At 32.9% G+C, this 15,447-nt stretch overlaps 1 protein-coding gene across 1 annotated transcript; it reads left to right on the top strand.

Annotated features, from left to right (window-relative positions):
- The first annotated feature begins 3,724 nt into the window (after positions 1-3,724).
- LOC120085475 lies at positions 3,725-7,604 on the top strand. The gene is made up of 7 exons (XM_039041453.1): positions 3,725-3,911; positions 5,036-5,093; positions 5,172-5,477; positions 5,550-5,598; positions 5,698-5,792; positions 6,293-6,423; positions 7,357-7,604. Exons 1-7 carry the CDS (start codon positions 3,775-3,777, stop codon positions 7,412-7,414), a joined length of 834 nt encoding a protein of 277 aa, XP_038897381.1. The 5' UTR covers positions 3,725-3,774; the 3' UTR covers positions 7,415-7,604.
- Positions 7,605-15,447: the final 7,843 nt, after the last annotated feature.

The raw sequence follows: 15,447 nt of genomic DNA, 5'->3' as shown, positions 1-15,447 counted from the left end.
GTACGAAGGAATTACATGATCGAATGATAACACCTAAAGAGTTTAGAGTTGGCCAGGAAGTGCCCCTTTATAATTCTAAATTAAAGTCTATGGTAGGTAAACTTCGTTCTAAATTATTATGTCCTTTTAGTGTTATTGATGTTTATCCTAATGGTGCAGTGAGAATATTTAAAGTTTGGAGACTAGAAAATCATTCAATAGTTAATGGTCATCGATTGAAATTTTTTTCACAAAGGAGATTCTATGGATTGTTTTGATCTTGCATAACAGTTAGACTCATCGGTTTACCCTTAAATAGAGTCAAATATGGTCGAGCAACCGACCTTAAAATTTTGCGCTTCCTGGAGGTAGCTAGGCTTTAAATATTTATTTCTTTCTTAGTTAAATTTTATTTTTCATAATTTTCTCTCTTTTTTATCTTAATATTTCCCATCTTCTTGTTTTTTTAGGTTTTTTAGTTGGGAATGCTTGTTGGAGAGGAGCCCTTTTCCCCATCCACCCTCCAGGGAAGTTTTTGTTCCCTTATGCTCTTCATTTCTCACATTGGGGATAATATGTATTCTTAAAAGTTGGGGGTAGGTTGTTGGTATTTTGGTACTTATATTGATGCATGTCTGGTAGTCTTTGAGCATCTGAGCTCAGACTTGTGTTGCTTTTTGAATGTTTGTTTGCCTTGTTGTTGTGCTCGTTATTATGACCGTTGACGATGCATTCACTGAGAATTGCATGTTTGAGACAATGTAGGAAGAAACTAATCATGACTTTTGAGTTTTTTTAAAAAAATAAATATTGAGTTCTTTACCTGATTATCCTAGATCTTGCATGCTTAGAATGGCATTATAAAGCCCATATTTGTATTGTCACCTAAAAATGTCTTAGTGATAGAACTGGACTTCCCTAGATTTCAATTTAACAATACAAGCACTAGGTGCAAACCAACTGTTGCTCTAATTTTTCTCTAAAAAAAATAAATAATAAATAAATAAATTTTTTAATAAAGAGAGGTTTATTTCACTTTCTTAAGGACATGATTAACCCGGGGCGACTATGACACCCATAGTTTTCCTCTGAGCTAAAGTGTCCCCAAGGAATGAGTACCTTAGGCACCTTTGAAGGAACTTGGCCCGTAGTTGGATGTCTTTCATGTAACCCGTGTGGACAAGTCAAAATGAAAGCAGTTTTTTCTGAAAAAATGTTTCCTCTCCATTTCAAAAAGAAAAAAAATGGATAACAAGAAATAAGGTTTGCATTTCCTTCTTGCATGTTATTGCCACTTCGAAAGTAAGGAAGTTTAGTTCATGACCTTTCGAGCTAGAGTAGGGAAAACAAATTGAGGGCCTTCTATTTCGGGTTTTGTTTAGGTTTAAGTAGGAAAACTTTGAACTCACTTATGCATTGAAGAAATTTTCTTAAAATTATCCCATTTGATTGATTGCTTTTGGAGTTCATTCTTGATGGCATGAGTGATTTTACTAGATTGCTAAAAAGAGAGTAACGAGTCGTGCAATTAAGCAAACATATTTTGTGTATGGCTGTGTGTTTTACCTTGCTCAGGATATTAAGAATTAAGTTGGGGGTATTTGATAGCACCGTAAAAGTGCTATTTTTCTTAGATTAATTTAGGCTCACTCGTGGAATTTTATGTGTTGTTATGCTATATTGTAGGTTTTGAGCAACTATAAGGTAGGATGGACATTTAAAGCCAAAACGAGACCTAAACAAACCAAGATGGAGCTCCATAGCATCAATCGTGGAGAAGAGTGAAAAATTACCAAAATGCCTCTGTAGAGCGTCATTACCCTCCATGCGAACGTAACGCTACACTGTAAGGCTGTAGCATCAGTATCGCCTATAACGTTGCGATGTTGCATCACGCTAGTACACTACGTTGTAGACCTAAGAGCCCTCTTGTTTAGAGTGTTGTAATGTTGCATCTAGCGTTGTGACGCTATAAACTCCAACGAAATGTTTGCGCGCACCTGGTGAGGGCAGCGTTGCTACGCTTGTATTAGCGTTACAACGCTGCGACGTAAATTTCTTTAAAATTGACCTAGACACTCACTAACTATTTGAGATCAGAATTCCCTCATTTTTCTAAGATTTTCTCCATATCTCTTCTTCCCCACTCAATTGAGACATTGACAGATTATTATTTGGTTTGTTCAAGCATGTATCAAGGCTGAGGTATTATTGTCTAGCTGGAGATTTAGGATTTATATCTTAATTTGTTTTCTCATGAGGTTATGAACGATCGTGTCTGTAGTTTTAATTGTTTAATGAATTTTCTCCTTGATCTTATTGATTTGGTTGAATGTGTTTGAAATAATTTGACAAATTTATCAAGCACGTTTAATTCACAGTTATAAGTTCACACCTAATCCATAATTGTTAGGTTCTTAGATTGCCAAGTAATGAAAGTTAAGTTAGTTGCGTATTGATTTGGCTTTTCTAATCGAATAACATTCATCTATCTAACTTAGGAGAAATTCGCATTTAATACCTAATTAGGTTATTCCTAATTATTCTGTTCGGCTTAGCAATTGCCCTTAGATCTTAATGTCAATTAGTTTGCATGTTTAGGAGGCTTTTCCCCTAAGCCTAAAAAATAATTTGATTAATCAGATTTCCTTCTAGCTTTTCTAGAAGAGATTGGCTAAGTTAAAACTAATTGAAATTACGAGACACTTTTCTTATTAATCGATGATCGAGTAGCTAATTAGGAATAAATTCAATCTACCCTGAGCTAGGCTTTGTCTCATTGATAGTTTCCATTTACTCAAGCATAAAAAAAATTATGTTCGATCGTTACTATTTTTAACTATTTTTTTTTTACAATCGAAATCAACTCTTCAACCTTTCCCCCTTCCCCCCTCCCCTCTTTTGGTTACTCACAACAAGTCATTTAGTAGGAAAATTAATCGGCTCTCCGTGGTTTGATTCGTTACTACCCTTAATACTATGGAATTATAGTAGGAAACGAAATGATTATTTGATTCGACCGAAAGTCTTTATAGCTTTTAGAACCTTCATATCCACTCTCTCTCCTCTAAAAATCTTTAGTTAGTGGGAGAAAAAGGCTCTCTCTAAAGACATATGCTCATTTTGGATCAATTTGGTCTGATTTCACTTGCCTTCTGCACTGATAACTCAGTCCTTCTAGTAGGGAAAAACCACAAAAAAAAGTTGTTTTATGCTCAGCGTCAGCATTTGATCAAATTATTGCAGTAATATGAGGCATAATCTAAACTTAAGAATCAGTCGTTCAACCATAGTTTGTCATGTAGAAATTGTTCTTTCTTTTATTATTTCTTTTTACATACTTGTGAGTTTTGTTTGCTCTATGGTTGAAATGAGTTGCAAAAATATGAGTATGGCCTAAGATATATCCAAGTATTGCTAAAAAAATGATAAATCAAAATATTTCACTAATTTGAACATAGTTCGACAGTGGATAAATACCAAATTATTATCTCAAAGATTGAAAAATTGATAAAAAAAAAATAGCTTTAATTATTATTGAATATATTTTTTCTTATGAAATTCTTTATTTTAAAATTTTATATTTAGGTATTAAATTTTGAATTTGATTTAAATTTATTCTTTAAATTTAAAAATATTATAATTTTAACTTGGATATTTGAGTTTTATTTCAATTTAATCTCCACACTTTTGCATGAATAGGGTTAATGTCTATTAATTAAGAAAATAAAATAACGATAAAGTGACATTTCAAATAAACAAACAGAGCACGCACACACACACTCTCTCTCCGGAATGGAGGGAAAAGGTAGCTCAGAGATGCAGTATACGGAGATCGAATCCTCCGCCGATTGCTTCGATAGCTCCATACTCTTCAATATCATCAACGATGTCTCCGCCTTCGTCTTGTACATGCACCAACAAGTCCCTTCGTAAGTTGCCCTTTTCCAATTCCATCACATTTTCCGTTTCTTAACTTAGAAACTGCTAGAAACGCTGGCAAAATCCATTCAGGTTTGATTCCTGATGGAAAATGTATGTGTGATTGCGAAAAGATCGAGTGATGGATGTTAAGTTTTGAGTCAATCCGAGTTTCTGCATGATTTATGCACCTGGTTCGATTTGATTACCTCAGTCACTCTGTTTGAAATTGTGCCTGGTAAATTTGAGGAAGGAAAATTAGGAATTCTAAAATCCGATCTGTAGGAGTTGGGAAATTTAGATGACCATTTTTGGTATGATGAAATTTTCTTGCTGAATCTGTTGTTAAGTTGATTGAATGTGTTGCTGATGTAATAGAATGTATAAGTACTTTGTGAATGTCATATAATATTAGTGATTTCTTCCTAGGATTTGTAAATTGCTGTGGTTCTGGTTTTAAAATATGTTTAGGATGAAATCATAAATAGTAAAATGCCAACATGTTCTTCCGGTCGAGGTTTAAATCTCCATGATTACATTTGTTGTACTAAAAAAATGATAAATAGTCAGAATGAATAATGTTGAGCTAACAGAGCATTCATTTTGCTTGCTTAATTCTTTCTTCATTTTATCCATTTCGATGTGGCTTCTATGATTTTTGCATCAAGATTGTATGACATCACATGTAATGGACCAATTTTATTGTTTCTTTCCTAGTATTACAAGAAGCCCTTGCAAGAATACCTTTATAAAGTAGATATTGTGGAGAAAAGGGATACCCATTAAAGAAACAAACATAGGTAGCTTTTGTTTATCTGAGACTAAAACTCAGTATGCGAGAGTACCTCTTAGTCTTGAAATGAAATCCGTGTAATCTGTAGTTTAAATATACATATTTGTAGAGCTAAAAACTTCTCTTTTCAGTTTCAGCAGGCATTGGTTGCCTGATTCGATCTTCACCACTTATATCCTGGGAGCCAAAAGTTTATAAATTTTATACAACCCCAACTCTGGCTCCCCCTCCATTTTGCTATAAACTAGAGAAATATATGATTAATGAAGATTTAACATTGTGTGAGATACCTTTTTGGTATGTTTGTACCATTAGTACTGAAGTTAGGTGGCTTACGTGCAGAATCCTACAGGATATGAGCATTGAATTTGACACTTTGCATGAAGAATATAAAGAGCTGGTATGTTAGATAAGAATGGGTAGTTTCCTTTACACTTTTTTGCTTCAATATGAGGATCATAAGAATGGTTAGTTTTAGGGAAGTGAACTGGCACAAAATGAACTAAAAGCATCATCACGACGAAAGCATACTGGCAGAATGAGGGAGGTCAGACAGGGAATTAAGAGAATGGAGAAGTTAATGAATTCAGTCTCTGGTTTTCAAGTTGCCATCAAATCGTTGATTAGTGAGACACCTAACATCCAGGAAGTCTTACTAATTCTCGGAGCAACCCCACTACGACCTCAATATGTTTATGAGATGTGCTTTTCACATAAAAAAGTTGTGGTGAGAGGTGCTGATAACTTCGTCAAGCACAAAGCAGCAGAAGCTCTTTCAAGAAAGGTGCTTGTGAATCGTAGTATCTTTCTTAAATTTTTTTCACTATCTGATAACAAATTTTATTGTTAATAACAGGCTATTCGAACATTAATCTCAAAGGATGCTGGGTCTGTCTCATATCCAGGTACACAGTTGTGCATGTTAAAGCAAATTGATCAAGTTGGGAGAAGAATTCTCATCCTTGAAATTTCCCTCATTAAGAAATGATAACATATTCTTTTAGGCCCTACTAAGTTATTTCTGTTGGTGAAGGCTCCTTCTTCTTTCAATCTGCCCATGCACTTCATTCCAAAACGTGAATTCCGATACAGCAAAAAGGTAAACGTTAGACATGTTTTTTTGTTTTTTTGAAAGAAAACGTTAAACATATTTGCTTTTATTTTCATGTAAGGATGTTAATATGAGATTATCTGGGGGATTTTGTGGTCTACCTCTCATTTAGTAAAGAATGATTTATTCAGTTAGCTGATGGAAGAATACCAATCAGTTATTTGACAAGAAGAACATCGTATATCCTTGTGTGACAAAAGTCAGTTATTTGTCAACTGTCAACAATATCCTGAATCTCCCACTCATATTAAATTATCTAGTTTCATGAGAATTTGACTGCTTTAATATACTCTACTACATCACTTTTTGTTTATCAATATCGTTTGAAATTAGATCTTTCGGTTTGATCCAAATGCATAATCTGAGGTCATAATAGGTTGCTGATAATTTCGATTGTCCAAACTATGAAGCACCACTGCGTGCATCTTTCTTGGTGCATTAGAATCTGTTAATCAATTTGGTATCATCTAAAGAGGTCTTTCATGCAGATAGTACCTTTCAAACTACGATTTAAGTGCAAATCCCAAATCCAGCAGATGAATAATCCTGGTCCTGATCGTGAATCTCAAGTTGGAACCTCTGATGACTTAACCAACTCTTCAGTAGAAGATTCAATCTGGTATGGAATGTTTAATCTTCGGTTATTATTGCAAAATTTCATCAATTATGTAGGTTAAGTGTGACAAAAGTATCACATTGACTAGATAATAGAAAAATCATGTGTATATGCATTAAGGACAACCTCTCTATTGATTGGAGCCTTCTGGGTGAAATCCAATCGAAAGCAAAAAACATGAGAACTTATGCTCAAAATAGATAATATCATGCGATAGTGGAGATAAGTGAAACGAGAATCTGTTGCCCTTGTCCTTAATAAGTTACCAACCATTCAGTGTTCAAGTAAAAAGGATTGGTTAAATATATTAGGAGGGACATTTAGTACAGCTGGGATTTATTTATTTATTTATTTTTATTTTTTTTTAACAATAACGGCCGGGATTTAGGTATTAAAATTGTGGGGTGTTTGTGAGTGTTTAACTTTTGAATGAGGGCGTTAACGTTAAGAAATAAAGTTTTAAGTATAATATAAAATCATAGACTCATATCAGGCCATTGGATAACATTTTTGTTTTTAAAAATCATGCTCATTTACTAATAGTTTTCTTTATTTCCGAATCTTATTTTATGGTAAATAACATATTTTCATTTTCAAGATTAGTGATTTTTGAAAGTGAAACTAAAGAAAACAGTGGTCTAAGGAATTTTTATAAACGGAATGTTTATAAGTAATAAAACTGTACTTGAATGTGACTTGATCATTGTAAATTACTATTAAATAGTCAATTTGAATATAACTCAATCTATTAAGAGTTATCAATTCAACTAAAAGGTTAGATTTTTTAACCTTCCATTAAACTAAAGAAATAACCTTCTTTTCGTGAAAGTGTGCTCCAAATGTAGAGTTTTATGCCTGTTGTTGATCCTTTTATGTAACAATATCAATATTTCATTCCAAATTTTAGCATTATGGGACTTTGATGATCATTTCCAGGTTTCAATGTCGACATGCAATCAAGGGGCTAGCATTCAACAGACCTGATGAAGATTGAAAATGTCGACTGTCAATGACACAATACAAGTAAAGACTAACCTGTAAACTTGCAAATGAATTGCTTCCAATTATTTTGTAGACAAAAAATATCCTTGACTGTGGAGAATTTGGATCTTGATATGCAGATGATTTGGAATAGGATTTAGATCCTTTTAGCTAATTTCAATGGTGGAGATTTAAGTAAATTTCAATATTATCTCTAATCTTTTAAAAATGTGAACTTTCCTCTTTACTCTTTAGATATATTGTTGTTTGTAGGGCTTCTTGGGCAAAATAAGTTTAAAAAATTAGGTCCATGGGCCAAACTTATTACTTTTATAAAAGTAATAAAAAAACAAGCTCGACCCACGTGATACACGCAATACACTATTAGTATACGACTGATACACTAGATATACTATTGATAGGTTGAAAATGATTAGTTATTTAAGTGTTAAAAATTGCATAAATATATTTTAAAAAAAAAAACACTTTTTCCTCAAGTTGCTCCAAATACATCTAAATTATCAAAATGAGTATAGTAAACTGAGTGTTAATGAGTTTTAGGTTAGATCTTCCCAACCTATTATATATTTGTACTTAAAGATGAGAAACAATATCATTTAACAAGAAAAAAAACTACAAAAGGGATAAAAAAATATATACTAAATACAAAAATTAAAATAAATAATAACTCATATCATTGTTAAAATATATATATATATATATATATATATATATACAATTCAATAGAAAAAAATACATAACTGATATACTTTAAATGTGTTATATTAGTTGACTGATATACCAAAAAATCAGAGTTTGTTAAAAGCATAAAATTGGAATACGTAATAAACAAAAATTTAAATTTGAGAATTTTGGAATATCTACAATTTTCTATATGTTGAAGACATGCCTTTAATTATACATTCTGGATTTCCCACCCATTACAAATTCTCTTGTTTTAATTAAGTTGATGACAAATCGTTGGAAGGTTTCTATAAGACCAAAGATGCTAAGCCTTGTAATCTCAAGTTGTATTTTGTCTAACTTGAACACATTTCATCGATTAAAACCCTTATGATCCGTTTGGTTCGTAGAAATAAGAGATAGAATGGGAAATGTTCTTTATCATTATGTGTTTGGTACAAGTTTTCAACATTGGGTATGAGAATATCTTATTCTCATTCATGAAGGTTTTTCATGACCACCCAAATAGGTGGATTTTATCTATTTCCAATGGTTTTTCTCTCTTTTACTTTCTATGTTTTCATTTGATTTGTTTTTTTTTTTTTTTTTTTTTTTGATATTGGTTAATTTATTTAATTTTTATAAATATGTTTAAATTAAATTTATAATTTTAATTAATTTTATTAATAATAATGCTAATATAATAATTTATTCTATTGTTATGAATTAATGTGAAAAAGCATAATTTATATATATATTCTGCTTAAATCTCTTTTTATTGGTAGTCTTTAAAAAATTTTAATTAATTAAATAATAATAAAATAAGTTTTTTTTTTCAATTAAACAATCATGTGCACTTGTACTTCTAGTTTTAATCTATAATTATAGCTATTTTTTAAAAATATAAAAATATTGTTTGATGATTTAAAATCAATTAGTTTATATCAACTTCTTTTGTATATATATAAGACTTATAATTGACATTAAAAAATTAGCTAATTAACTCTTCAACTAACAAAACTACATAAAAAAATATATATATTTAAATAAATTACCAATAACTTTTTAATAAAAATTGATAATACAAATGTGCAATATAAAAATTTAATTTATGAGTAGTTAAATTTAATTAAATTTTGGCTTAAAGTTGATTTAATAACTTAATGTAATAAAAATAAATTAACAAATAATATTGAAATTAATTTTGATTAATTTTATACTTTATAATTGCATAAAAAAGTATAACACATTCCCAGACATCATATTCTCATTCCCATACATAACCAAACGCAGTTATCTTTAATTCCAAACATCTTATTCTCATACATCCTATTCTCACGCATCTATAAAATATTAAACCAAACGGTCCCTTATGTAAGCTTGTAAGTTTAATGACAACTTATAAAAGATAATTTAATTATCGTAATGAGCTTGATATGCATTCCCTCTCATAGTCTGAATTTTGACCTCTCATTTTCGTAATTATTGTATTAAAAGGAGTAATTCGAATAATAAAATTATCATGTTAGTGCCATTCCTACTAAAATATCAAGAAGGTAAGTGAACTTAACCTAGTAGTTTTGTGACGAGGATATTTTATTAGAATGCTAGAAAAAGAGGCATCATGAGAGCCATGTTAGAAAAAGAAGTTACTATGAGAGCCACACATACATATTTACTTATTTATTGATTGATTTCAATGTTAGAATGCATATTTGATAATATTCTTTTAGTCGAAACCAATTGAGTTATATTAATTTTGTCAAATGCAACACCGTATTTGAAGAGAGAAAATGAGGTGGGATAATTATGAATATAAAGATGGTGAAATTATTTCATGTAAAAAAAATTGTGGAGAAAAGTAAATGAATAGAGTGGACTAAAATATTTTTTATATTTAACATTATTCCAAATATTATAAATATGATAATTATGTTGATGTTCATGCATAACCTCCATAGATTAAAACTCATCCATTGACCTCTCCAATTAATTCTCATAATTATCTTGTCTCCTCTTTATGTTTCATTCTTGTAACCATTGTTCTCACAACCCTATAAATAGAGGTTGTAGAGATCATTTGAAAACACACCTCAATTGAGCATGATACATACGTTCTCTACTTTCTTCTCTTCATTTCTCTCTTATATTTCTTCTTCTCTCCTCTCTATTTTATAACACGTTATCAGCACGAGTCCCTACCACTTACAAGATTTTGTTGAGGTTAGAGTTGATTCATTGGAATACCAAGAACAATAAAGGCCCTACATATTATTGAGGTATTTAAAACTAGTTCAAAGAAGGTGAGTACTCTATTTAAACCATATATGTGATTTAGGGGCTGTTTGATAGCTTCCATGGAGTTGGGTTAAGCCCACCTCGTGTTTAATGCCCGCTTAAAAGAAAATGGTGGGTTTAAAACCCACTGTTTTACTCACCATTTTCTCTTCTCGTTTCACACTCCATTTTTATGCGCTTTAATTACGCTCACCCTTTTCTCTCTCTCTCTCTCTCTCTCTCTCTCTCTCTCTCTCTCTCTCTCTCTCTCTTCCCGTCATGTGTTTTCATTACTCACCTCTCTCACTTTTCTCATCTTCTCTCTTCTTTCGCCATTCGATTTGTCTTCTTCATCTCGTCTCTTAGTTCTTCCTCCGACTTGAATGGGTTATATTCCTCTCAAACTTCATTCTATATTCGAATTTTCTTGCTCAACAATGTGTTTCTCTTCTTTGGTTTCTTTGTATGTCTACTTTTTTTAGATCGGGTATATACGAATGATTTCCTAGTAGATCTAACGATATTTCGTAGATCTAACCATTTTTTTGGTAAATCTAATTAATTTTTAGTATATATGCACAATTTTATAGTAGATCTAGTTTTTTCTGTTTATATCTAAAAAAAAATTCGAACATTTGGTTTCTCACTAAAGATTTGTACGTTGTTGTCTTGATTTCCTCATGTTTTATTTATCCTTGCATGTTTGATTTTTTTTATTGTTGTTGGCTCTGTACTTTGTTCGATTCTGGACTGTTCTAATTTAGCTTCCGTTCCATTTTGGGCATCTTTTTGGCTTGCATATTTGTGATTGTTGGGATTAGTGTCCTAATTCTCCAGAGTCTCGTAGTTTGTAATATACACATTGTTATGAATAAAATAAAACTTATTTCATTATGGCATTTACTCATATCCAATAAACAAAACTCCATGGTTATCGTATGTAATCTTAAGCATGTATATGAGATATACGAGTGAATCATGCCTTCAGTGATAATCTAAATAGGTCTGTAGTATAAGGATTAAGGTGAGATACCTGATCCTGGTGACACTACGGATATGACCCGCTTTATAGTGGTTTGCAAGTATTGTGAACTACTATAGATGGTAGATCCTGACCATTCATATGGAGACATGCGAGCGGAGGTGCCCTATACAAAGAGTTTGTATAAGACCGGACTACAAGATGATTTGTCTCTGTATATAACGTCGTTGATATTAGAGACTTACATCTCACCTAAACGACCATAGGTGACTTGACCTCAATCCTGAGTGTTTTGGGAACTCTGGCCTTTGAGGACGGTCCTTTGATTAATATAGGTGAGAGTGGCCAGATTGCCAACTAAACATGCCTACCTTTTTGGCGACTTGTCTGATATGGGAGCTGGAAACTCAGTTACAAAAGATGGAATTCACTCCTTCCCCGAAGCAGAGGTAAGTAGATAGATTGCTCCCTTAAGGACTGTTTCTGGGACTTGAACATAGTGGCTACAGCTTCTCTTTGGAAGAGAGGACTCGGTCATAGTAGAACTATGACTTATGTTCATTAGAGAGATCAGTGGTACTTAAGGAGTTAGATGTAACTACAGGGGCATAACGGTTATTGGCCAAGATGTACTTACGAGCAATCTGTGAAGGGTTATTGCACTGTTGATTGGTTAAGATGGACACATAATATATCTGTAGAAAGGAGTGTTCAACTATCGGTCTTTAGTGGAGTGTCTGATAGTTAATGGATGGTGAGTCTCGTGACTAAAAAGTTTACTCAGTTATTCACGGACCGTTGGAGCTTCGAGCTACAAGTTCATAAGGTCCCCTTGATAGCTCAATGGATTCAAGTTGAAGATTAGTTCTTAGTGTTGATTTGAAATGTTCAAATTGACAAGAGGTAATTCGATTATATATGATATGATCGGTATGATGTATGAGATACATCTAGTGGAGGGTTAATGTAAATAAGATTTACATTAAAGACCATGGAATAGAAAAAGAGTTATGGTTTATATGTTTCATGAGATGAAATAATAAAACTATAGGTTATAAATATAGTATGGTAAGTTGGTTATCATTTATATTTATAATAATGTTAGTTATTGGATAATTATTTCTTTTTCTCTAATAACCAATTGTGAGGGAGGTTATTGATAGTTTCATGGTAACCGTAAGATAAAAAGAAAAAATGTTTTCCTAAATTTAGTAAGTTTTTGCAAAATGTTGATTTGAGAATTCGAATCTCAGAAAGTTCTCATAGAAAGGTTGTCAAGTAAATAAGATTTACTAAATGACAGCTTGGAGAGACTAGACAATTGTGGAGAGTTTCTATACGATAGACTCTCAGCTGGCCGATGAGCTAAACGACCGCATAGCTTTTGTTAAACGATTGGACATCGTCTATACGATAGACATCTGCCATCTCCCACTTGCTCAATCGTTTACACGATTGTTCTCCTCCGGTCTCTGCCTCTAGCCAAGTCCACATAGATCCCACACATCTGGATTCTCACACCGAGAATATCAAGGTAATCTTTTTGGTGGTGCCATACTCAACTCGACACAGTCGAGGTTATGTAAAGGCCATTCGTGGTGTTTAGGGTGTTCGTGACTTGGAGATCGCGGTGTTCGAGTTTGCTATGATCGTGCAGTGTAGAGTTCATGGTGTACGAGCATTTGAGTGTTACAATGTTGTTGGTTGTTCGAGCGTTCGTGATTAAGGGTATTGAAGATGAGTCTTCAAAGGTATGTCAATTCTTTCCCTTGATCTTTAGAAAAGCATGCTGTAATTTTTGTTTTACGCATAGCCTGTTGTTTCCGTTTGTGTACTATAATTGTTAATGTTCATATACGAGTGAAATTTGGAACGATCCTTCCACTGCTCATGGAAATCCTCATGTTCGATTTACTTCAGTGACTAATTGGGGTTACTCTTATAAATTATTCTTGGTCTCTTACTGTGTTGATGCTTTAAATCTCGTAGGGTTCTGTAGTTTGTAAACACTTGTATGAAAAAACACTTTGTGATTTATAATATATGATATTTTATTCACTTCCGTCCATGAAATATGAGATATTTTAGTTGCACTAACCACAAACCAATAAAATAAGATCCATGGTTATCGTTGTAACTTAAGCATGTATGTAGAGACATACAAGTGGATCATGTTTTAAGTGATAACCTAGATGATCCGTAGTATATGGATAAATGAGGGTTACCTTATCCTGGTGACACTACAAGTATGGTCCACTTTCTAAATGTTATAAATGTTGTAAAGTGCTACAAATGATTTGATCTTGATCATTCGTGTATTAGACATGCGAGTGGGGATACTCTATAAGAAAGAGTTTGTATAAGATCGGACCACGAAATGTTTAGTCTCGTTATATAATGTCGTTCATAATTGAGACTTTTATTACACTGGGATGACCATAGGTAACATGACCTTAATCCTAAGTGAGTTGTGAACTCCTGCCTATGAGGCCGGTCATTTGATTTGCATGGGTGAGAATGGCCAGATCGCCGACTCAACAAGCCTACCATTTTGGGGATTCGTCTGATTGGGGAGTTGGGAACTCAGTTACACAAGATGGAATTCACTTCTTCCTCAAAGCAAGGGTAAGTAGATAAATTGTTCTCTTAAGGGTTGATTTCAAGGCTTGAACAATGTGACGCCACACTTTCTCTTGGCTCGAGAAGGATTTAGTCATAGTGCGACTATGATCTATTGTTCATTAGAGGAATCAGTGGTACTTAAGGAGTTAGATCTAACTACAAGGGAAAAAGGGTAAATTATTCCAGTTGTACTTACAAGCGATTTGTGAAGGGTCATCGTACTGTTAATGGGTTATATCCAATGGACACATAAATATATCTGTAGTGCGAAGAGTTAAACTATCGGTATTTAGTGAAGTGTCCGGTAGTTAACGGATGGTGAATATCGTGATTAAAGAGTTTAGTCAGTTATTCACATATCGTTGGAGCTTCAAGCTACAAGTCCATAAGTTCATCTTGGTAGCTTAATGGATTCAAGTTGAGAATTAGTTTTTGGGTTAGTTTGAAATGTTCAAATTAACAAGAGGGAATTTGATTATATATGATATAATTCAATTAATTCAATTATATATGATATAATTGATATGGACGTATTTGATACATTATTGAAGGAAATCAAATCCTAGATTTCCATGAGCGGGAAAATAGATCATTCCAAATTACAATAATGTATGAACATTACAATTACAATCGTAAATAAACAAATAGTTATGCAATCAATACATAAATTACAACATGATACAACAAGAAATCAGGAGAAAAAGCTACAAATGTTTGTCGACTCGTCTCCATGCTCCTTGCTCACGGACGCTCGAACAACATGATTGCAACACTAAACGAACACTTCGCACTTGAACTCAGCGATCGCCTCGGTCACGAACACCCCAACAACACGAACGGCCTCCACATAACCTCGACGGTGTCGAGTTGAGTATGACACCAAGAAGGTTACCTTGGTATTTTCGGTGTGAGAATCCAGAGGGTGAGCTCTGTGTGGACTTGGTATGAGGCAGACGAAGGAGAAAACACCAACCGTGTACACGATTGGGCAAGTGGGAGATGGCTAAAACCTACCGTATAGGTCGATGCCCAATCATTTAACAAAAGCTAAAAAATCGTCTAGCAAAAGCTAAGCGATCGTTCAGCAGCGTGTCTATCGCCTACAAACACTACACAATCGTTTACTAAAACAAGCTGTCACTTAGTAAATCTATATTTACTTGACAAGCTCCATGAGATTTCTTTTTGTGAAAGAGAAAATCTCAAGATCAATTTTGAAAAAAACTTTCTAAAATTAGGAAAAAAAAATTTCCTTTTATCTCACTGTTACCATGAACCACCAATAACCTCCCACTCAATTGGTTATTAGAGAAAAAGATTTAGTTATCCAATAATTAATATTATTATAAATATAAATGATAACCAACTTATCATACTATATTCATAACCTATAGTTTTTATATTTCATCTCATGAAACATATAAACCATAGTTCTTTTTCTATTCCATGGTACTTAATGTAAAATCCTCCACTAGATATAT

Source organism: Benincasa hispida, chromosome 9 (genome assembly GCF_009727055.1).
Source record: "Benincasa hispida cultivar B227 chromosome 9, ASM972705v1, whole genome shotgun sequence".
Classification (NCBI taxonomy): Eukaryota; Viridiplantae; Streptophyta; class Magnoliopsida; order Cucurbitales; family Cucurbitaceae; genus Benincasa; species Benincasa hispida.
This window is presented reverse-complemented; position numbering and strand designations above follow the sequence as displayed.